Source organism: Drosophila pseudoobscura, chromosome X, assembly GCF_009870125.1.
Source record: "Drosophila pseudoobscura strain MV-25-SWS-2005 chromosome X, UCI_Dpse_MV25, whole genome shotgun sequence".
In the NCBI taxonomy this organism is placed as follows: domain Eukaryota; kingdom Metazoa; phylum Arthropoda; class Insecta; order Diptera; family Drosophilidae; genus Drosophila; species Drosophila pseudoobscura.
The window spans coordinates 7,757,790-7,782,920 of NC_046683.1; the positions used below are offsets into that span (position 1 = coordinate 7,757,790).

General features: G+C 44.6%; 1 protein-coding gene across 11 annotated transcripts in view; it reads left to right on the forward strand.

Annotated features, from left to right (window-relative positions):
• Ca-alpha1T (Ca[2+]-channel protein alpha[[1]] subunit T) overlaps nucleotides 1–19,954 on the forward strand; it is an 89,435-nt gene extending 69,481 nt beyond the window's left edge. For 8 of the 11 annotated variants that reach the window (XM_033382232.1, XM_033382229.1, XM_033382228.1 and 5 more), the window contains 9 exons: nucleotides 4,378–4,543; nucleotides 7,661–7,816; nucleotides 8,576–8,758; nucleotides 8,991–9,236; nucleotides 9,381–9,542; nucleotides 9,608–11,100; nucleotides 11,379–11,571; nucleotides 11,658–11,807; nucleotides 13,628–16,498. In XM_033382232.1, coding sequence (XP_033238123.1) covers nucleotides 4,378–4,543; nucleotides 7,661–7,816; nucleotides 8,576–8,758; nucleotides 8,991–9,236; nucleotides 9,381–9,542; nucleotides 9,608–11,100; nucleotides 11,379–11,571; nucleotides 11,658–11,807; nucleotides 13,628–16,498 — 5,620 coding nt within the window. Of the gene's footprint in view, nucleotides 1–2,122; nucleotides 2,238–4,377; nucleotides 4,544–7,660; nucleotides 7,817–8,575; nucleotides 8,759–8,990; nucleotides 9,237–9,380; nucleotides 9,543–9,607; nucleotides 11,101–11,378; nucleotides 11,572–11,657; nucleotides 11,808–13,627 lie in introns of those variants that run through there. The other 3 variants (XM_033382234.1, XM_033382224.1, XM_033382231.1) reach the window with 3 other exon arrangements.
• Nucleotides 19,955–25,131: the final 5,177 nt, after the last annotated feature.

The following is a 25,131-nucleotide window of genomic DNA, read 5'->3' on the forward strand; positions in this document are numbered from 1 at the left end:
AGCGTTACGATTTTGGTAACTTTGTAAGCAATCGATTCTCTCGTACAAGCAAGAACTGTACCCCCGTATCACTTGCTTTTGATCTCTTTCCCCCATTCATACCTCTCTCGCTCTCTTTCTCTCTCTCTCTCTCTCTGCCGTAAGTTGTCGTACACTTTGTCTTCTCGCTCGCTCACTTTGCATTACTCTCTCTATTTGACACACACACAAACACGATCGAGTGGATTTATTCTTTCTCTCGGTCTCTTTCCCTCTCTCTCCCTCTCTCTCACTCACTTGATACACCGTCAATATTCTGATTCAGTTCTGGCTCCGCGTACAATTTAAGAACTTATTCAGCTTTTAGTCAAGGATATTCGTACTCTTTTAGTCCCCCGTTTCAAATTCAAAAATCACTCACTATTTCTCTCACTCCCATTCTCACTCCAATTCAATTTCTGATCAAAATTCATTTCGTTTACTTGAGTTTTACCCAGACACAACGATACACCAACAACAGCCACAGAAACTACATCAAAATAAACAAAAACAAATTAGTTAGCCAGTTAGTTAGCCAAAAATACGCTTTATTCCAATTCAAATTAACTAAATGTGTGTCTTAGCTTCTCTTAGCGTTAACCAACACTGAAAACACAAACACACAGACCACACTCCAGAGACACTTGAAAGCTCGATCCGAAGTTTTGATTGGCTGCGAGTGAGCTTCCTTCCCCGCTTTGAGCTTTTCACACAGACACGGCACACGCACGACACAAAGACACGCAGAGACACACAAGTACCAGATCGTACGCTTAATTATTGTGTAGTATTGCAGCCGCTGCAGTTTTGATACATACTCGTACTCGATATATACTCGATCTCTCTCTCTTTCTCTATCTCTCTCTCTCTCTGTCGCTATACTTTATATGATTACTCGTAATTGATATACTGTATCGTACTCGTATAACTATGGTATTGTATCAATTTCACACTCGCACACGGCCAAGAACACACAAGAACACAATACAACACACGTACACTACAAAATAATTAGCTAGTCTAGTTGCTAAAGTAAACGTAATCGAGTTTGTGTAGTTAGAATAGCAACAGCAACAGCTGCGACACAACATGCAACATGCAACATGCAACACATGAGACATATGTAACTCTCCAGATATATTTACATACTACAACTCGTACATATCGAATATGCCACCGATTAAAGAAGTTCATGAAAATGCCGTATTTCGTATGAAATGGAAGCCAGCGTCGATGTCTGTACGAGACGACTGAAACCAAAACCGATAAACCAACTCGATAAACGACCCCTGATTAAACTCTAAAGAGAAACCTAAACCTAAACCGCAAAACAGACCACAAACCAAACCAAAATCTGAATGAATAACCCCCAAACCCCACGCCACCATCCGTCACCGTCCCACCCTCCACCGGCTATAGCTTCACCTCTCTCCACTGTCTCTGTCTCTGTCTCTCTCAGCTTGGGATTGAACTGAATCTTTGTTTCGTTTTACTTCTGTTGTAGTCCGATTGCAGTCGTGTGGGTGAGCTATGATCCTCAGAGAGGAAAGCTTTGAACCGAAAGCTGCAACCTCAAAGCCCAGCCAGCAGCCCCTCTCTATAACTCTCTCTCTCTCTCTCTCTCATTGGAGTGTTTTCTTTTGTTTGCCGCTCGTCGCTCACCAACAGCAACACAAACACACTCTCTCTCGCTCCTTTTCTCTCGCTCTCTCTCTCTCTGTCTGTCTTTTTCTCTCACACTCTCTCACTCTGTCTCTTTCTTTCTTAACTCTCTCTCTCTCTATTTCTATATTTTGTCTCTCTCTCTCTCTTCGTCACACTCCACACAATTTAATAAATAAAAAAACTTACTAAAACCAAAACCAAAACAAAATAATAATCGAATAAACTGAATACTGAAAACCGAAATTAAAATAAACTTAAATGTATGCTAAACACCAACCCAAAAAAAAACCCAAAAAACCTCAAAAAAACACAAAAATATATAAGAATATATGTTATAATGATAATCGAAAACAAACAACAAAAAAAACCAACAACAACAATAAAATATATATATATATATATCATATTATATATCAACAAAAACAAACCATCACTTTAGTATACTCGGCATGAATCTGTTCGGATGTAAATTCTGCGAGAAAGTTAACGGAGAGATGATTTGCGATCGTAAGAATTTCGACAGCCTGCTCTGGGCGCTCGTCACAGTGTTCCAGGTAGACCCATTGCTATCAGCCTTATACCATATATAAACCTATAAATATATATATCTATACTACTACTGCTACTACTACTCCTACTACTCCTAATGTTACGCCATTATCTGCTACTACTGATATGATTACGATTAACTGTTCATGAAACTGAAAAAGAAATGCAAAAGCCAAAAAACCAAAAGGAAAGAAAAGATAAAGATATTCTGAGATCCTTTTCGGAACCAAAGAGCATTTTGTTTTTCTTCCTTTCACTTTGAATTCCGCTTCAGTTTTGACGAGTGTTTTGATTTTCGTTTCTGTTTCGATTACATTTACCGTTGCGATAACCATTGATCGTAAAGCATTATTACCGTTGTGTCTTCCTATCACTCTCTCTCTCGCTCTGTCTTCGTCTATCTGTGTATCCTTGTGTGCGAGTGTGTCGCACACGTACACACACGCACACAGGGATTTGTTATAATTTTGTGATTTATTATCGATAAGCCGATTGGCAGAGCGATGTCGATGGCGATAGCTCGCTCGCACTAATTTGTGGTGTGTACTTGAGTGTAGTATTCAGTTGAACATGCTTTGATATTGAGTTCCTTTGATTACAATACCGATTTCGATTACGATTACGATTAACATTTCGATTACGATTCTTGAGTTGGCATGCCAGTTAAGCGTTACCGTTTCGAGTTCAATAGCAAGCAGCGCGCATCCGCATGCAGTTCCGTACGAGTATCCGTAGATATCCGAGAGAGCTGATTAAGCCAGCCATATAACCAAATACATATCCAAGCATATTATAGCCTATCTATAGCCGTATCTGTATCCGTGTATATATTGTAACTATGTATATATCTTTATATTTGTACATTGCACCAGGTAAGCATTACCGTTCGTTCGAGTTCGTTGTTGAGCTTTGCATGGGTTCGGATCCGTGTATATAAAATATTCAAGTAGAACTGATAAATCAGTTTGCATCCCAGCATCCACCCCAGCCAACCCCACCCCGACTCGACTCGACTCGAACACATTGCATACTTCGTACACCTCCGAAACACACACGATTTTTATATCTAACTATCTATCTATCTATCTATCTGTCTGTCTCTTTGTCTCTCATATGCTATACTATCTTATTCGTATGCGTATGTACTACTCGTATGTACCACATATATATGCTTTGATTGTCACTTTGTCTCTTGTTGTCCTCCCACTTTCGTTTGCCTTCTTTGTCACTCACATGTTGCTCTTTATCTTTATCCTACTATGTCTAAGTGTATATCCCGTATTCGTGCCAATTTCTATCTATAGTCCTCATCCTATTCTAGTCTCTAAGTTGTATAGAACTCAGCCCCGAACGTATCCCTCTAAAAAGAGAACTCTCCCTCTGTATCTCCCCCTCTCTCTTTCTCTCCCCCTTTCTCGATTACACACACACATATGCATTGCCCACTGTAAACTATATGCCCCACTGTAACTCTGACCCCTCAGGCACACTCTCGCACACACACACTCACACACACATCACATGCATATGTACATGTACATGTATTACTACTATAGTCTCGGGACCCAACAAACTGTACAACAAAAAACCCCAGTCCCTAGGCCACTCACACCACATGAATACAAGTAAATAAACATATGTATGTATGAGGGCCCATGTCCAGATTCACTCTGTATATAAACAGACATCAGAACCCATCAGAACAGAATACAGAAAACAGAACAGAACTCCAGGCCAACTCCAGATAGAAGACCAAAAGTCGCCAGAAGTCTCCTTCTCACACTATTTCTCTGTCCTTCTCTTTGTCTCTTTTTATATACATATATACTATATATACGTACATACCCGAGAATAATCCCAGTTAACACCCAGCCCCATGTATAGTACAGGACCCTATATCCGTATATACAAAATATATACATATGTATACATATATGTATATGAATTGCAACCATTTGCATATACGAGCATATAAGGAAACCACCCCCTTACCACTCTCTCTATGACTATATCTATGAATCAATTTATATATATAGTATATGCCTATATATGTATAAATGAATATCGAATAACAACACACATCTATAACTCTATAAATATATACCTATATATATATATAAAACATACATATATATAAACCTACAGCATACTCGGCATGTATCTGTTTGGCGGTAAGTTTTGTAAATTTTTGGACGAATCCGGACTCGAACGCGAGTGTACGTGTCCCGAAATAATCAGCCGGCATCCGCAATGCGAGTGCGATCGCAAACACTTCAACAACATTTTGTGGGCCACTGTCACAGTATTCCAAGTAAGAACAATAAAACAGCAATAAACTTACAGAATCCCCCAACCACGCCCAACCACCCACATCCAACCATCCAACCGCACCCATCCCTTACTCCCACCGTATGTAACAGATCCAGCCACACCCACACCCACACCCACTTTTCCCCACTGTAAGAAAAATACAACAGTTACAACAAATATCACCTATCAAATGTGTCTGAAATTCTTGCGATTATGTAACAAGTATTTTTTAAACAATTTTCAAGTATAGCCACAAAAGTACCCAGTTCCTAGTTTCTCTGTCTCTCTTTCTCTATTTCTCTGTTTGACCTCTTGATTTGTATTGATTTCTCGTGATTCCTAGCCAATATATATGTATTTCCAACCATCCCTTCGTTAGTTATATCTTTTGAGTTCTGATCTTTGAGTTCTCTTGTTCACTTTTGAATTTTTCGATTTGAGTTTGAATTGAGATTTCGATTCCGATGCCAGCAAATGTAGTCCACACCCCTATGCCTATGCCCCACTAACACACATGCAAAATCCTCACAAAAGAACACCAGAGTAGGCCGCATATCTTCCCACCAGTGTATATATATATATTGTGTACAGATCACATCCCATTATCCACTAATGCTTCCACAGTACTGCTGTACGCTGCTCTGCAGAGGTACAGTCTCGTCCGGCCAAGCGCTCTATCACATAACCTCTTTTCTTTTCTCTCTCTCTCTCTCTCTCTCTCTCTCTTCTATCTCTCCTTATCTTTCACCCACCCAATCGTACACAACACATGACTTAAGCCAAGCAAACCGTTATCGATGATGCTACCTTTTGTTGCATGACCCCCTTGGGATCCTCTCAGCTATATTGCCTATGCCTCTGCCTCCGGCTTTCGGCTTTGATTTTGTTGTATGCAATCCTCGGATGTGATTCCGATTTATAATCAAATTCAAAGTCAGATTCCTACTGACACACACACGCACACTCTCACTACTCTACAACTAGAATTTGTATATAATTGTTTCATTTCCGTTCCGTTCCATTTCGTTTTGTTCCATTTGGTTCGTTTGTTCGTTAGCTTGTTACAAACGAAATAAAGCTTTTAATTTTTCAATTAGCCGCCCACACCCTCCTCCCAAGAAAACCCCAAAATCTCCTTCTCGTTCTCTCTCTCTTTTTCTGTTTCCCTCTTCCTCTCTTCCTTTGTCTGTCTCTCTCTCTCTCTGTCTCACATAGTCGAACCATTCGAAAATTGTCGCTAAGCAAAACCATATACAAATCGTTATATATACATCAATATGTTGAAAGTTGTATTTGTGCAATACCAATACCAATGTACAGCCACAAAGTTAAGAACCATAAAAAAAAAAAACAAAAAACCAAAACTGAACATTAAATTTAACTTTTATATCAACCGCATTCGTATTGTATCATATTAAAAAACAAAAAACAACTTTTAAATAGAACAGAAAAAAAAACATTGGCACGTCGTGTACAGAGCAAAACAGAAAACCAAAAAAAAAAAAACAAAAACCAAAAATTTGAAATCTTTGAAAAATTCCTATGCAAGAATTATAAGCGCTTTTTGCCTTTGCCTTTTGCTCTTTGTCCTTAGTCCGAGGAGAGCGGCCGCCGTGCTGCTGCTTCTCTTTGAGTTTTGCTATTGAATTGGTTTTGCTTTTGCTTTTGCTTTCGCTTTTGGCTTTGCTTATAGCGTTCTCGCTTTTGTCTTAGTTTGTTTTTGCGTTGTTTTTGTGTGCCTTTGTTTAGTTTTTAGTATGCCACACCACGAATTATTGTTTGAAGAACCGCTCTGTGCAGCAGCCTACTTACAAATATTGGATATTGGTCGCACTGTACTGTCCAGCCAGAGAAACGAATCGAATGAAATGCATCGAGTGTCGCTGGCACTGCTTGCGCACTCAACTCCTTTTCGCCTTCCAACTATCCAGCTCTACAAATCTCTCTCTCTCTCCCACCATATCTCTCTCTCTCTCTCTGTCTCTTTCTGTCTCCCTTGCTCTGACACAGTCTGCTTGCTTTTGTTTGCGTTTGCCTGTTGATTGCCGAATTACTCTTAAGTCATAAGCTATGATTGATTAATCCGCAAATGATTGATCGAGTGCCGTCCGTAAGAGTCCAACATTTGTGATATTCCTGTAAATGTTTCTGATTATATTCAAAGATAGTGTTCGTAACAGCTGGTCCAGAAGAAGACCTATTCTTCTGTTAAGACTTGCTAATAGAATAAGAAATAAACTTAGAAAATGTTAGATTATTAATAAACTTATCGTTTTTTGAGTTGAAATGTGTATTACTGAATATACTACTAGTATCTATTCAAGTTACAAGAATTACCTATTCAAAACGTAAGGAAAGAACACATCTAAGTGAAAGTAAATGGTTCGCTTTCAAGTATTCTAAATGATGCACAGCTGTGAACAGACGATGTTCATGGTCAAATCAAATACTCTTACAGCAATACCTATAATGTTAGTTAAGTTTCACGATTAACGCATCTTTTTTGCGGCGGCCAGAGCTAGCAAACAAAAGCTAGTGCCTACAATCATTCAGATATGCGAGTATACATATGTACGAGGACATATGGAACGACTCGTTAAAGTATGCTACATATATCCGACGAACAGGTTATATAATATATTTGACTATCTCTCGCTCTCGCTCTCGCCATCTCTATGTCTCTTTCGCTCTCTTTCTTTGCTCTCTCCCTCTGCTCTCTCTTGCGCTCTCTCTCTGTATCTGTCTGTCTCTGCCTTTGTCTGACATTTAACATTCGTTTGGCATTCGTTTTATATTACGTTTCTACTTACTTACTTACTTACGTGCCACCCACCGCATCAAATAAAACTACAAAATTTGTTTATTGGTATTTCGATCTTTTTTTCTTTCGCTTCTTTCGATTAATTATCGATACATGTATATCCGACATATATATGATATCCATGCATATGTATGTTATATCTGCACCACGTTTGCCGCCCGCCACTGCAACTGCAACTCCAACCGATCAACAACAACAACAACTCCAACAAAAATTCCAACTCCAACTACAACAATCTCCAACAACAATCAACTCAACAACAATCTACAACAACAATCACCAACAAAATGTTTTTAGATACTGACGCAAGAGGATTGGAACGTCGTCCTGTTCAATGGAATGGAAAAGACAAGTCATTGGGCCGCATTGTACTTTGTGGCCCTAATGACATTCGGCAATTATGTGCTATTTAATTTATTGGTGGCCATTTTGGTTGAGGGATTCAGTTCAGAGGTAGAGTTTTGCCAACAAAAAAAAAGTTCCCATGCTTTACCCCTCATCAAAGACCCAACCACCCATTAACACCCCAACTTACTCGTCGCAATCGCCATTCGAACAGCGATGCGGTCGAATACAAGCTCGATGTTGATATCGCTCAGCTATCGGAATGCAAAATCGATAACTCGTATAGTGCATACATAAATTAAACATGTAGATCAAATAAAAATTGGAAGCTCCAGGCTGCTATCCGAACGGTAGACACGATAGATCGATAAGTGTAGAAGGACTTTTACACTTTTTTCAGTATTTTCAAGAATGATTAACGTTCATTCAAAGTATCATTGACCATCCATGAAAATTACTTTGATTAATTAACTGATTTACAAATGAAGCAGACATTTCTCTAATATTTCTAGAAATGTATGTGTTGTTTTGCAGAATGATCGATCAATTCGATCGATTAATCGATCAAGCTTCGATTAGCCATTGAATGCAACACGAATATTCATATGCAGCTCGACAAGCCCGAACTCCGATAAGCAAAACGTGTTGTATCCCAACATCAGTCGATCACCCACAGCCCTCTCCTCCCACAGCCTTGCCCTCTCCAGCGCAATTCCAAGCACCCACCCAAGAACCAGCGTGAGGCAAAAAACGCGTGTGGCACGCGACCAGCTGAGCAGCCGACCGACCCCCAAAGAACCCCCCACTCCATGCTCCACGCTTTAAGGTTGACGAGAAAGTCTAATTTTGAAATTTTGATTCCCTCAGCGAAATGAACGTCGCGAGCGCGAACAGCGCGAGTTGGTTAAGAAACTGCGCGAAGAGACATTGGCCGAGAATTATAGCGATGGTATGTACGATGAATCGCGCAGCGAGGCGGATTCATCGACCACTAACGATAGTTACTACGAGGTACGCAATCGCTGGCGCTCAGCGGAGGACGTGCGCAAGGTAAGTCATCCGGAAGCGAAAGCGGAAGTGCCACAGTGGACACAGATCCGGTGCGTGTATGTGTGCCTGTGAGCCTGTGTGCGAGTGGTGTATTCGGTTGCATGCGTCTCGTTGCATGAGTGTGTGCTACAGTCTCAATGAGAGTGTGTTGAATGCATGTTTGTGTGTGTGTGTGTGTGTGAAGCACAGCACCGGTTCTATCCACGGCTCGTCCTCCTACTCCCACCAACAGCTGCAGGACTCGGCCGAGCTGATCATCGAGGCCAAGAGCAACATGCACCGCCAGCGGCTGCTCCAGCCCAGTCACGATTACCAGATCAATGAGCTGCCCACGCCGGGCGGCGCACCTTCGTCTGGCATTACTGCTTCCGGCCAGGACAAGGAGGCTGGAGGTGGAGGCAGCGGCGCCAGCAACATCCTCAAGCTGATGCCACACGAAGAGGGCAGCAGCAGCAAGCCCCGCGGCGGCCTCAAAAAGGTAAGTGACCCAGCAACGGACTCGACGGACCCGCACGCTGGGTACTGCCACGGGAAGAGCAGCCACGACGTACGACGAACAGGACATGACTTATGACACCCCCATCCACATACACATCATGTCCACTGCTCGCTTCGCACACAGACATACTCCGTCAAGGACAGACGCAGTGAGGCGTCGCGCCTTTCCAAGATCCGGCTCGTCCGGGAGCCTCCTATCATCACAACGACGGCGGCCACGCCGCAGGACTCGCCCAGCACCACCCTGGAGCCGGGCATGACCTTCCGCCAGTGGGGCGACATGGAGGTGAGTGCTGTCTGATCGTTTTCTCGCTTTTCGAACTTCATTCAACTCTACCGCCACGCCAACAGCCACCACCTCCTCCATCGCCATCGCTGCTGCGACCCCCGAACATTTTCACTGGGGGACAGCGCACCCTGGACGAGGGCATACCCGCCATCGATCTCATTCCACCCTCCCCAGTGCTCGCCCACAAACCGCTCAACATCCTCAACGCCAGCCAGCTGGGAGTGGGTGTGGGCGGAGGCATGGGCATAGGCATGGGCATGAGCATGGGGATAGCAGGTGGGACGGGGAGCACAGGAAGCAGCATGCACAGCGTCATCATCGATGACATATCGAAGAGCTCTGGCTCGACAGCAGCTGCCACGCCCATCTATGTGCCCACTATCTCCTCCTCGTCGACGGCGGGGGGACTGGGGGGACTTCAGCCTCCGATTGGGCCCTCCACTGCGCACACGGAGAGCCACAGCTACAGTCATAGTCTGAATGATCTGACGGGCTCGATGACAGTCCATGGACCTGGAACTGGAATTGGACCTGGACCTGGACCTGCTACCAGTGCCGGTGCCTCGACCAGCGGCAGTTCCTCCAGCGAGCGCCTTCCCCTGACCCCGTCCACGTCCCCGTACAGCGGAATTGGTGGGGGCAGCTTCAAGCAGCGCTTCCGACGTAGCAGCTCCAAGAAGAGAAGACCCCAGCCGACAGCCGCAGCCGAGGACAGCATCAGTGGCCATGACGAGGAGGAGCAGCAGCAGCAGCTGAACAACGGCAGCGACAACAGCTTCCTGCTGAGGAGCAGTGCGGGAGGAGGATTGGGAGGAGGTGGTGCAGGTGCAGGAAGCGGAAGCGGAAACGCAGGAGGAGCTGCCAAGGACACCAACCGGCTGAGCCCGCAAAACTCGATCCGCAGACTCTCGAACACGCTGAGCATCGGCAGTGGCAGTAGTCCGGGTGCGGCGCTGGGCAGTCGCCGGGCCTCGGCCTGCATCTTCAACTCGCAGGTGTACCAGAACCTGAACCAGCCCCCGAAGCTGCGTCCGGGCACGGGTCAGCGGCGGATGAGCTCCATTGAGCTGGCATTCAGCAAGACCTCGCACCTGAATCTGCACAACCTGGAGGCGAACCGCAAGTCGCTGTCCTACACGAACTCTAAGATGGACCTCGACAAGTGGCAAAGGTCGTACGGCAATCTCAACGAGCCGGACAACATGCTGCAGCAGTACATCGAGGCGCGGGACAAGCGCAAGACCTCGATAAGCCACTATAACCTGAAGAAGCGGCTCGAGGAGAAGGAGCTCCAGCAGTTGCAGCAGCTCCACCAGCAGCAACTGCTACTCCAGCAACAGCAACAGGACTCCTCGTCCTCCTCCCAGCAGCAGCCCCAGTCCCAGTCCCATCGGCTCTCCAAGGAGTTCCAGCACATGGCACTGCAGCCACATTCCATGATGACAAGTGGCGGGCGGATGTCCAAGCTGAAGATGATCATCGAACGGCTCACGCCCACGCAGTTCGCCATGGAGCGTGAGTCCTACTCGATGTACGTCTTTCCCGAGGATAACAAGTGAGTGGCCTAGCATTTACAAATTATTTCGAAGACTGGAAGTCCGCTAAAGTCGGGGAAATCGGTTCCCTTTATAAGAAAACTTATCCGTAAAAACCATTGAAGATCCATTGAAATCATGGGTTTTTCATAACAATATCTAACCAAACCGTAGGACTATCTTCTTAATTGCTGTGCCCATGCGACATTTTATTATTCGAATTTGGAAATTCCATTGCAATTTAAACTTTACATTTTTCCATTAATGCCCTACTATCCACTCAATTTGCGACGCCCAGGTTTCGGCAGGTCTGTACGTGGTTTGTCAATCAGAAATGGTTTGACAATGTTGTGCTGCTGTTCATCGCACTCAACTGCATTACCCTGGCGATGGAAAGACCAAACATCCCTCCAACCAGCACCGAAAGATTGTTCCTGTCAACAGCCAATTACGTGTTCACCGCCGTCTTCACCGTTGAGATGTTCATTAAGGTAGGATTTTGCCAGTAGGCCTGACAGGCTCTTTCGGCGTAAAAGCAGAACATTGCTTTAAACCGAAACCTGAATTCCGATTGCAGGTAGTCGCCACGGGCATGTTCTACGGCACGGATGCGTACTTCACATCCGGTTGGAACATCATGGACGGATCTTTGGTTACCATTTCCATAATTGATTTGTTAATGTCATTGATTAGCGAATCGAGCCCGAGGATATTTGGGATTTTAAGGGTAAGTAGGGGGTCTCTGGGCTAATTTGCAATCCGATAGCAGTCGCAGTCGCAGGCCTCAGCATCAGCATCATCGACAGATAAATTTCAACAACAAATTTTTACAACAAGAAATCAACAACAACTAGTACAACTAATGCGATTCCAATAACAGCTACAACAACAACAAGCAAGAACAACAACCAGAACAAGCAGTACAATCGAATCGACCACGCCCATTTATTTGGCTGCTGTTTGCGCACGCGCGGATCAGAAAAGCTCTCGCTAAAGCTCTCAATAAAGCTATATCAAGCTCAAGATCGCCTTCGCTCGCTCGCTCGCTCGCTCCTTCGCTCGATGCTATGCTCTATCTATCTATATCTGTCTGTTGATTGGCTATCTCTATATACTTTTCTCTCTTTCGCGCACACACACACACAGACACACACACACACAAACACATACTCTAACACTCTCCACCCACACACAGACACACGATTGAACAATTGAACAACTTCTTCCTCAAATCTTTTCAACAATTTTTGTTCAATTTTTTGTGTATACATATGTATGTATTCGTATTGTGTGTGAATATCGGGTATATCTATATATATATCTATCTATCTGTATCTTATGTATATATGTACATACATACCCGTATCTCTCTCCCTCTCTCGAAACCGCAGGTAAATTCCTTATTCTGCTTTAATGAGTTACTGAGCAAAAAATAAATCCAATTGCTTTCACCATTTGTTACTATATGTGTGTGTAGTCCCGAAACCGAAATCCATTCCAAAGATACTATTCCAAATCCAGTAAATATTTGGCTCGCCTCCATTGAGTTCTTGTATGTATATTGTATATAATTCGACCGATTCGGTTACTTCTCGAAACAAAACCAAAAAAAATACCAAAAAACCCTCATGTTCAGCTTTATCCCTCCCCAAAAGAATTTGAATGTATTGAGAAATTATCCCATTGAACCCATTACGTTCCATTTGAATCCATTTCATTTAATCATTTAATTCATTCCATTTAGACTCACATATATGTATATGATAATAATTCTAACCAATTCATTTATATATACAACTGTGTTCGGAACGATGGTGGTGCCAAAACAAAGGAAACGACAACTTTGTCAAAAAGTTTATAATGGAAAAAATGGGCGAGACAGCTTTTATGTACATGGATTATAACCAAAGATGAAAACTATTACAACTATTATCTAATCTTTTCAAATCTAGCGCTATTTTTTACAAATTCAAAGTTACGAAAAGAAAAGCCCACTTTATACCACGTTATACAGAAAAATATCTTTGACAGACAGAACAATCTATGAAGCGTCTGGATACAGATACAATTAGTATATTGGGAGCAACCTGTAAAGGCGAATTTGTACTTAATTTTTTTGCAATATATGGAAATCAGTAGGGTTTCCTCACAAGGAAGATATTTGTCTAAAAGCAATGGTACAGACTGATCGAGATATTTACTGATGCTTGAAGGAGCTACTTTTATTCCGAACGCAGCTGTATTTTGGCATATAGATCCTAGGATCCATATAGAGCCCCATCCGCACTACCGACCATCCACCATCCAGCATTCAGCATAAACCATTTTAGCTTTGCTTTGTTGTCCACACACACGTTTGTTGAGCGCTTTGTTTGCGTTTAATTTAATTCCATTTAATTCAATTCAATTCCATTCCATAAGAGGTGGCGCCGCCTGGCGTGTTTCGCGAAGAGCGATATAAGCAGTGCAAGCAGTGCATATTCGTTATATAAATACCTATTGAACATCCCCCTACTATCTCTTTCTCTCTCAATGGTTCGTTCGCAGGTGTTTCGGCTACTTCGTTCCCTGCGGCCTCTGCGGGTGATCAACCGTGCCCCGGGTCTGAAACTAGTCGTGCAAACGCTCTTATCGTCCCTACGTCCCATCGGCAACATCGTGCTGATCTGCTGCACCTTCTTCATCATCTTCGGGATACTGGGCGTACAGTTATTCAAGGGCACCTTCTTCTACTGCGAGGGCGAGAACATCAAAAACGTGCGCAACGCGGACGAGTGCCGCCGCATTCCGGGTAACGTCTGGACGAACCGCAAATACAACTTTGACGACCTGGGCAAGGCCCTGATGTCCCTCTTCGTGCTGAGCTCCCGCGACGGATGGGTGAACATCATGTACACGGGCCTCGATGCCGTCGGCGTCGACCAGCAGCCGATCGTAAACTACAACGAGTGGCGGCTGCTGTACTTCATTGCGTTCATCCTGCTGGTGGGCTTCTTCGTGCTCAACATGTTCGTGGGCGTGGTGGTGGAGAACTTCCATCGGTGCCGCGAGGAGCAGGAGAAGGAGGAGAAAATCAGGCGGGCGGCCAAGCGGGCCCTGCAGATGGAGAAGAAGCGCCGCCGGATGCACGAGCCGCCCTATTACACCAACTACTCGCCCACCCGCATGTTCGTGCACAACGTCGTGACCTCCAAGTACTTCGACCTGGCCATCGCAGCCGTTATAGGGCTAAATGTGGTCACCATGGCCATGGAGTACTACAAGATGAAAATGGCCCTGCAGTATGCCCTGAAGATATTCAACTACTTCTTCACCGCCGTATTCATCCTGGAGGCGAACATGAAGCTGGTGGCCCTCGGCTGGAAGCTGTACCTCAAGGATCGCTGGAACCAGCTGGACGTGGGCATCGTCCTGCTCTCGATCGTGGGCATCGTGCTCGAGGAGCTGGAGACGAAGATTATACCCATCAATCCGACAATCATTCGGGTGATGCGCGTCCTGCGCATCGCCCGCGTCCTCAAGCTGCTGAAAATGGCAAAGGGCATTCGGGCACTGCTGGACACCGTGATGCAGGCCCTGCCACAGGTGGGCAACCTGGGACTGCTCTTCTTCCTGCTGTTCTTCATCTTCGCGGCGCTGGGCGTGGAGCTGTTCGGGCGCCTCGAGTGCTCCGACGAGATACCCTGCCAGGGCCTGGGCGAGCACGCGCACTTCGCCAACTTTGGAATGGCTTTCCTCACATTGTTTCGCGTAGCGACTGGCGACAATTGGAACGGCATCATGAAGGACACGCTGAGGGATAATTGCGATGACGCGGCCGATTGTGTACGCAATTGCTGCGTCAGCTCGGTTATTGCTCCCATATTCTTTGTGATATTCGTGCTAATGGCGCAATTCGTTTTGGTGAATGTCGTCGTGGCTGTACTGATGAAACACCTCGAGGAGAGCCACAAGCAAATGGAAGACGAGCTCGACATGGAGGTGGAGCTCGAGCGTGAGCTGGTGCGCGAGCAGGAGTTCGCCCAGGAGCAGAAGCTGTGCCAGCAGCTGGCGGAGGCGCAGGCAAAGGCGGCTGCTCCCCCACGCCCCCTCGCCAAGGTCAAGTCGCTGCCGAAGAACTTCATCTACAGCACCCCCTCGCTGGACAAGAAGTTCCCCAGCCCCCAGTCCCTCACCAGCAGCGCGGCCACCAATCTCAACCAGCTGCAGCAGCAGAATCCATCCACATCGACATCCACATCGCCGGGACTGGGCGGACTGGCGCAGCGGGGCGTGACAGCGGGAGCGGGAGGACGCCGCCAGACCGTACAGTACTTCAATCAGCCACAAAGCGGGCCGGGCCTGGGCCTCGGCCTTGGCCTGGGCCTGAGCCTGGCCGAGATGGGTGGCACGCTGACGCCTCAGGCGCTGAGCGCGCGGCTGGGCGAACCCTTTGGCGGCGCCTCAACAGCGACGGCAGCGGGAGGAGGTACTTGTGCCGGCTTCGCCCAGGAGCCGGGCAACCTCCAGCTGCCGCCTCTGGGGCGCCGCGGGCGACGCGCCTCGGCCGCCGCCGGCTTCCGCAAGCGCGGCGTGCTGTCCAAGGAACGCTCGCTAGACGAGCAGGCCATTCGACGACGAAATCTGGAGGCCAAGCGCACCAGCTGCGACTCGCTGCCCTGGGGTGGGGATGCCCTCGACTACAGGCGCGGCACCATCTTCGAGAGCCTCGAGTCGGATGGCGGGGGCGGCGGACTGGGATCGGGATCGGGATCTGCAGGATCGCCACTCGGTTTTGATATTCGCAGCGTGCGCAGTGCGGATGTTCCGCACCTGGAGCCGGACACCGATGCTCTGGCCGTGGTCAGTGCCCTGGTGCCCGCAGCAACGCCTATGCCCCTGTCCATGCCGCTAGCCCTGCCCATGCCCACGCCCACACCCACACCTTCATCCACACCCACCGGGATGTCGTCAGCACATCATCCGCCACCACGTCGCCCCTTCGGCTGGTCGCAGTCCGTCGACCAGGGCTGCCTCCTGGGGGCGCCCGGTCGCAGCAGCCTCCTTCTGTCCGTGCCGCGCTCGATGCCCCCCCGGAGCCGCAGCGGCAGCACCAAGCAGCTCTTCAAGCAGCAGGCCCTCGACGAGGATGCCGACATGGACGAGAACTCGCTGCTGCTGCCAGCCGTCAGCGGGGGAGCCGTTGGAGGCGCCACCCCCACCGTCGCCGCTGCCCTGGAGAGCGTGGCTGCCGCCAGTGCTGTGGACTCGCACTTGCTACCAGGCAAATCCGATTCGGCGGACATCTTGCGCATTATCAGCGAGCGGCGGCGGATGGATCAGCGGGACCAGAGGGATCCCAGGGACGATGTCGAGGACAGGGACAGCGACTACAACGAACTGTTGCTGGTCAAGTCCCCCCAGTCCTCGATGGACTAGGCATGCAACCCCTGTATGTCTATCTCAATATCTCTCTCTCTCTCTCTCCAAGTATACATAGATCCCTGTCTGTCGCCCATACTTTGTATACCAGTCTCTATAAAACAAAAAACAACCCAGTCGAAAAACAAAAAAAATCTTTAGGGAATTTTCTAAGTGCTCAGTTTTAGAACTTGAAAACTACAACTAAAAAAAATCGATAGGCAATAGGCAATAGCGATAACAATAACGATAAATGAAAATGATTAATCGATAGCCGTAACTATTACCGATAAACGATAACTACTCTTAGAGCGTTCGTTATCCAACGCAAGACAAAAACAAAACAAAAAACAAAACTAAAAAAAAAAGCGAGAAAACAAAAAGAAAGAACAAAAAAAATTGTCAACTGTTTTTAGTGCAATCCTACGGTTTTCATAACTTTAAAAAGCATCCAGATGGTATCAGAACCTACAAAACGGAGGTCTCAAAAACAAACACACACAGAAGATAAACCGAAATACCGCAATAAGAAAAAATAAGAAAATAAACTAAAGTAACAAAAAAAAAGAACTACGTTTAATGTTGATTAGAGCGTTTTCCGTTTCAAGCTGTAGTCGAGAGGTCTAAAGCCACGAGCTGACGAATTATATACAAGCGTTATATGCGATTTACATATACAAATACTATATACTATATACAGTTATATATACATACTTATACATATATATACTACTTATAGGGGTACTGCATACATGATGGAAATTTGTGAACAAAAGATCATCAACTCTGTGATTAGCTCTTAAAGTTTAAACATTTATAGGACGAAGGCGGCGGTGAATACACTCAGACACTCACACTCACACTCACCACTAAACACGTACGATGTCTGTATATAGTAAGAATGTATGTGTGTATTTTACTTAGTCTAGAAAGGGAAACTAACTAAACAGAAACAGAAAACTCAAAACACAAACACAATGCTGACAAGACCTCCATAGTACATACGAATACGAGTACAGCTGAAGCTGAAGCTGAAGAGCCAGCACCTTGATAAGCAATTGCACATTGTACGAGTACGAGTAGCTAATAAGATCGTACCTAGTCCCCCCAAAAATCCAAAAATCAACAAGAAAGAAAAAGGAAATAAGAATAGTATATGTGCTGCGTTGACGCGCTGCACCTCATTTGTTGCTAAGGAAGAAGGAAAAATCTATGTGCAAACGAATTTACTTAGGTACTTAGACACACCCAGAAACCTATAGAAACCTATAGAAACCTACATATATGTATGTATGATATATGGAAACAGATAATGGATACAACCCAATACCAATAGTCCATCTGGTCGACAATCTTTGCATTATCTCTCACTCTATCTCTATCCTCTCTATGAACTCTGCCTTTTCCATAGAACCCCAGACACCACCCCACAGCAAAACAGTGCCAACGTCAGCGCATTAAGGGTACTCATGTTTGGTAAAGACATGAGAGATTCTTTCTTTTTTTTTTTTTTTGTGGATACAGTTCTTGTGACTATCCCAAGAATAAAAGATGGCAACAACTACAACTAAATGAAGCAGAAGAACTTTAAAGTCTAGCATTTATAAACAAAAACAAAACCAGAACAAATTAGTAGAAATTTAATGATTAATGTTTAATGAATATATATAGTGTATATATGGAACTATCAACGAATTACAATAGAGCATCAAGATATTTCTAGGCACTTGATTGGAGCGAGCGACAGGAGGGCGAATAGCTGATAGAAGAAGACGGAAGATGGAAATGAGGAATAAGTAGGACAAGGGACACTAACTTAACACTGTCAATTTTTCAACATGATCTAAGCTTATTTTTCAAAGAAAACCAAAAGCAAAAAACGAAAACGAAAACAAAACAAATTTTACACTCTTTGTACACACTGTAAAAAAAAAGAAGAAAGAAACGAAGAAGCTACCCAGTTTAGATAAACTTTAAACAAAGAACTTACAAAATCAAACTTAGCAAACGATTTGGGCGAAGGCTATGACGACGACGAAGAAGCAACAAATTTGATTAATAATAATTTCATCTGTGCCTTTCTCTACGAAAATATATATACATATATATATATATATATATATTTACATTTATACATAAACTATATACAAATTTATCAGATACTAGAACTCTTCTAGACTCTCCAGCTCTCAAGCTCTCCCTTCTCCTTCTCCCTATTCTGTCTAACACACACACCACACCCACACACAGAACTAACCCCTACTCACCACAGACACAGTCAAGACGAAGGACGAAGCAGTGCGTTAGGTAGGGCAAGCCAAGCAGAAGTAAGATCGAGGTGGTCATAGGAGTGCGACATCGGGCACATAGGCGGCACCAAGCAGTACTAAGCAGTGCAGTGCAGTGTCTCGCGTTGGAAACTAATGAAGAAAATGCAACTCTGACAAAACTATTTACGATGCAAAACGAATGAATAATAAAATAATTACTTAAGCCTACTAACAACCCAAGAAACCGAAAAGGGAAAATGAAAAACGATAAAGATAAAGATAAAGATAAAGGAAAAGGAAACGCATGCATAAAAATACCAATAAAATAAAATTATAAGCAAACGCAAACATAAAGTTTATAGGTTAATGCGCTAGTAGTTTTGAACCGTTTATTTTTTTGTAATTGTAATTTTTTATTGTAGCTGCTTGATGTAAACTGAAATCAAATGAAACCGTATTCGTTTTCAGTTTTTAGTTGAGTGTGTTCTCCCTCTTTTCCCTCTGTTTGTTTGTTTGATGAGCAGAGTAAGGCAACCTATCGCATAAAGAGTGTTTTTCTTGTTGATTAATAATTAGGTAAAAATGCTACAGAGCATAAGTTAATTAAAGCAAAGCAAGCGACAAGCGAAAAACAGAAAAACCAAAAACCAAATTAGACAAAGTTGCAGACGAAGTAAATTAAATTTTAAAAAATTATAGCCATAAAGGTAAACGAAATGCAAAACTAAGTAAATTTGCTTTTAGCCCCATGCAGGTACAAAGGTACAAAAAGAAACACAGAAAAAACCAAATTAAATCAAACCAAACCAAAGCAAAGAAAAACCAAGAAGCAAAACCAAAGGAAAAACATATATGAAATGTATGACAATTGCTTGTGTGTGTGCCACTGTCAAAGGGGGGAAACCCAAGCCAGAACCGAATCGAAAACCAATGTGAATTGGGCACTACTCGTATACCCCCTGCTGTAACCACTAAAACTAAAAAAAACTGTTAAGAACAATAGCCATAGCCGTGTGTAATCATTTCGTTGCGTGCAATTTGCGTATAATTTAACGATTCGATTGGTTCCACTAAATATGTACGTACTATACACTGAGAATGCATATGTATGTAAAATCAGCAGCAATGCTAAAACCAAAAAAAAAACAAACAAAAACAAAAACGAGCATTATAAATTAAAGAGAATTTGAAAAGAAACAAGAAATAATTAGCATTATTATCACTGTATGGGTGGGATACACTAGGATATACTAGGACACTAGCTCTGTTCAGGGCTGGGATTGAACGGTTCCTCTACTGAGGAAAATCTCTCATGAATCCGCACCCATTGAGGCGATAGTATGCCCTGATCTCTTGATCAGACCCAAGGTAGGTTTCCTACTTACATGAAAAATTTAATATAAAGCATATTCATAGCTAGAGTGCTTAAGCAATCGGCGGATGTGAACCATATGCATCTGTTTATGATTGAATGTAAGTACAATCTGTGCAAATTTAATCGTTTTCTGTGAGCAAAAAGCACTGTGTTAAAGAACGGCCCTGGCGTGTCACGGGGATGTCGCGGTTGAGGCTCATCTCTAACATATTATGGGATAAGTAAACACGATTGTGCTCGTAACCACATGCACTTGCACATCGGGCATTCCGAAACAGCCCCAGCCACAGCCCCAGCCCCAGACTCCACACGCATTATCGTGGCACAGTTCGGCCGTGCGACGCCTTCCCGGGCGTCTCTCCACCGCGGAGGATGACGTCGTCTGTCTCCAGGTCTCCACTAGCCCAGTACCCCACCTGTTTGGGCCGGGGCATTAATAATGGGTAAGTGACATTGCAGTTTTTGTGTCGCAGTCTCTCACGCGGTTTTGTTTGTATTTTGCGCTTTGTCTTATTGTCAATTTTCTCTTCATTGCATAACGATGGTGCCCCCCGTACCTGTACCCGTGGCCGCTCTCCCCCGCCTCTTCGCACTTCCACTTCCCTTCAGTGAAGTTCGCGCGGCCATAAAACAGACAGCCGCAAGCCGCAAGAGTCAAGTGAAAATATTTTGGCGCCGCTGTTGTAACAGACCCGCCAGCGGGCCTGGCCTGGCCTGGCCTCCTCTCTCTCTCTCTCTCTCTTGCTCTCGCTCTCTCCGCGGCACTGACGGAAAAACGCTTCGAAATCAATATTTGCATTCCGAAAATACAATACTGTATACATATCTGTAGCGAGATCTACACAAATCCATGTCTATACCCAAATCGATATCAACATCTGTATCCGATTTGATTATCGAATACTGTTCAATATTTTTCGCAGTGTAGCTGACGCTGCACTCCGCTCTCCACTCTCCACTCTCTTCAGTGCTCCTTCTTCCCTCTCGCTCGCCCAATCTGCGCTCATTTGCCAGTGCGTTTGCGTTTTTAATTAACGGTAGTTTTTTCTATTGCCTCACGAGAGATTGCAAATGAAGTAATTATCAAAGGAAAAAAAAAAATGAGGGAAAAAATGGGAAGATGAAGAAAGAAACCGAGACATGAAACGAAGTTACGACCAACATTCGGTTCAATTTCATCCGTTCATTCGACCCCCTCGCTCACTCTCTCTCTCTCTCTACATCTATCGCTCTCACTCACACTCACATTCGCTCTCTCTTTCCAAATTGCCGTCCGTTTTTCCCTGCCAAGAAATGCGTTCATGGTCAAAGTGTCAAACGTGACGCAACAGCCGCAACAAACAAACAAAAAAAAACAAAACAAAACTACCACAACAATAACATATTTGGAGGGCCAAGCGATCAAAACAAAAAAAAAAGCTGTTGCTGTTGAAAAAAAAACCAATGTGAAAATGTGCAACTATTTGGTCGAATGATTTTCGAGTGCCAACCTGCCCCACGCACTCGAAAAAAAAGAGGAGAATCAAATGATCATGCCCACAGAGGCGATCAGAGGCGTTCCCTTCGAAGGGGTGGCTCTATACTGGAAGGGTCTGTCAGATGGTGATCCTTAAAAGACACCTCATTTCACACGAAGAAGCCCAGAAATTGCTGTCTTAGGGCATTTAGGTTGTATTTTGAATTAAACTAGATTCCAAAACAAAAGGATTTTTCATATAAACCATTAAAATTCTCAAGAAATGTTAGGGTATCTTTAAGAGCAGAAAATGGTGTCCGAATATCAAAAAATATATGTATGTTTTGTACTACATTTTTAATTTACCAATTTCGAATGAATGAATCTGAAGACACAGAAATTTACATACCACAAAAGGTATTGAAAGATATGAAGCATACGAAATGATATATCACACAAAATCAATCAATTTATGGCCGTAGATATCTTTTCAATTGTGTTTAAGTCCGTTTTTCCTTGGCTGCAAGTCTCAAATATTCTTACACCAAATCCCTATGAAGACGATCTCATTTTCGATCGAATTTGTAATGAAATAATCAAAATTGTTGTATCAATTCCCAAAGACTTGCGGCACTGACTCTGACTATTGGTGGGACTCTTCTGATCGATCCCATCGGGCAGTGAGTTTTTCGGTTCAATTCCAGTTATCTATTAGCTAATTGATAACTAGACATAATCATTATTAATCGTCGTCGAGGGCGCCCAGACGTAGTGATGGAAATTTGTGTTTCAACTTTGTTTAGTGATGCGTTATTATTTATTCACTGTTAACCGAATGGTTGTTGCGGTTGTTGGCTGCGTTGCTGCTTTGCTTACGAGTATTTCTTGACACTTTCACTTTTCTCATTAAGATATGAGCTCGACCTGGCCCGTTTAGGGCAGGGGCAAGAGCGCGACAGGTTTTCGCTCACAGAGCATACAGACACAGACCTTACGTGTACCGAACGACCCGACAGACCGGACAGAGCCGCTCCTTCCGTCGTCAATCTCCAACCCCCCCCTGACATGGGCCTAACCTTAAAAATCGGTGTGATTTCATTTGCATCTTCATTCATGCCCATTGCTCTCTTTCTCTGGTCTCGCTAGCCCCACTAGACCCACTCCACACAGTCCCCTCCTCCATCGGCCTGACTCTCCATCGGCTTGGTGAGATACCGATATACCCTTCCTTGCAGAGGGTATAACGATTTTGAAGACACTTTTTACAACTGCCAAAAACCGATCACCACAACCCAGATCCCTTCCAGAGAAATCTACCCTTCGAGATGAAGGGCTATCAAAATCCTCGACTCTATCTCTAAGGAGCATTGCTAAACTCTCACAGAGTTCATCATGAACCCCACACCCCTCTCTCTGTGGGGCAGCCCCCTTTCCCAATTGAGTGATTTTGAACTTTGGAGTTTATTGAACGAAGAAGAGATGTCGCTATCTGTGCGCTTCTGAATGCAGTTTTTTGGTGTTTATTGGTAGCCCGGAAACCAGTTTACTGTTTTTGAAAATCTTCTGCTGCTACTTCCCACTCTTTTGGTTGTTCTTCATGTGCATGTATGTATCTTCTTCTCCTTCTTCTCTCTCTCTCTCTCTTCTCTCTTCGTCTCGAGGCAGACCTTAAGTAAAGGCTGAAATTTCATGTTTCTTTTTTGCCTCAATCATTGTGCATTCGATTCCACTTCCAAAGGCTGTTAACATTTAATTTTTTTTGGCAACATTTTCGTCTTCCCCTTATACCTCTTCCTCTCCCCCCCCTATTCTTCATCAGCCCTCTTCCCCTGCCCTTCCTCTCCTTTTCCTGATGCTGCTGCTGCACCAAGAACTGGTTTCCTTTTGTAAATACGAATGCATGCCTAACGGTAGCTGCAGCCATCGATTAGGCTCCCTCTCTCTCTGGCCAGCAGTCCCCATCTCTTTGTGGCTGCTGCAGATCTTGCCTGGACCGAGGACCGTGGACCGTGGCCTGTTCCCAACTTTTTATTTGCAAAAATTGTGGATAAAAAATTGAAAAACCATTGCACGCGACGTTTGACGTCTCATGGATTGCACAATACAAGTGTTTCGTTTCGATGGGGGGACACCAGAAAGCCAGAGGGAGCACAAGCCACTTGTTGCAGCTCGAAAGAGGCCAGATAGAGAGGGAGAGAGCAGGGGAGGGGAGCGGAGGGGAGGGGAGGGAGGCAGGCTGCGCCAGGTGCAAGTGTCTCTGATTGCATCTGTGCGAGTATCTGTTTGTAAAATGGGTCACCAATATCGCAACAGCAACAACAATTGTTCCATCTCTTGCAACATTTCTCGGCATTCCTCCATTCCTGTCGTTTTGACTGGAAATTGGAATGGACCGGGGATTTTTGTAGCTCTGCACTGAGAAAAACAAACCTATGATAGTACCATACAATGTTCCATTACCCCATTCGTGGAACATTACAGATTGTATAATCGTAATTAACTTTCTAGTTTGAACTTCTTATGATATTTTGGACATTCGAGTTTCAATCTAGTTATGTCTGCTTTGCTTTGCTTGGATTTTATTTTGCTCTGTATACAGTGAATGTACGGATAATTACAGCTATTTCGGGCAGACACCCACGGGTTACAGTCTGGATTTGCCGTTTTTTTTACCCAAAGAATTATCGGATCAAATCAGTGTACGAGGTATGAAAGTGTACGATGAAAACACCGAGTCTCTTTCGATCTTTCGAATGGTTCCTGTTCTGGCTATCCGCTCGCTTATGCGGAAGTTGAACAGCGAATTAAAGCAGTTCGATCTTTTAGGGATACCCATTCGGGAATACATATATACATACATGTGTATGTATGTAGCCTTCATTTATTGTTACCAATTCCCTCATTAACTTCCATTTACCCAATCATAATTATGCATGCATTCTTGTGTGATCCTCAAGGTACTCACTTATTCACTTCATTTACATGTGAGTGCACTCATTTGACCCACTTCGAAGGCATTCGGCTGTCCATCCATCCATCCATCCATCCACTCACTCACTAGTCGATTGCATCCATCCCGCTTTTGACCATATTCAAATATCAATGGCTAATTTCATTTTTGCGGGCACTTTTGCAACACTCACACACTCGCACACACACTTGCACACATGCAAACATGCACGTGCAACATACATACATAAATACAACGCGATTACAACATAGCCGATGACGCAGGGCTTTTGCTTTTCGTACGAAGCAGCTCTTCCAAGCTGCTCTCTCTCGCGCGCTGTCGCTCTCCCAAGCTCCCCAGCATTTGTGGCTCTCTCTCTCTCTCGCTCATTTCTTTCGGCGGCACTTTCGTTGGCCCACCGCTAACGGTACATCGTCGGCACTCGGGCGCTCACTTACGCTTTCAAGCTCAAAGCTGGGCTGGGGAGAGCTTGAGCTTGAGTTTGAGATCTTTTTGGGGGCTCTCACGCGTCGCTGCCTTGGCTGCTGCTGCTGCTGCTGCGGCTGCTGCCAGTACTGCTGCGACGCCTACTTTTTTGGG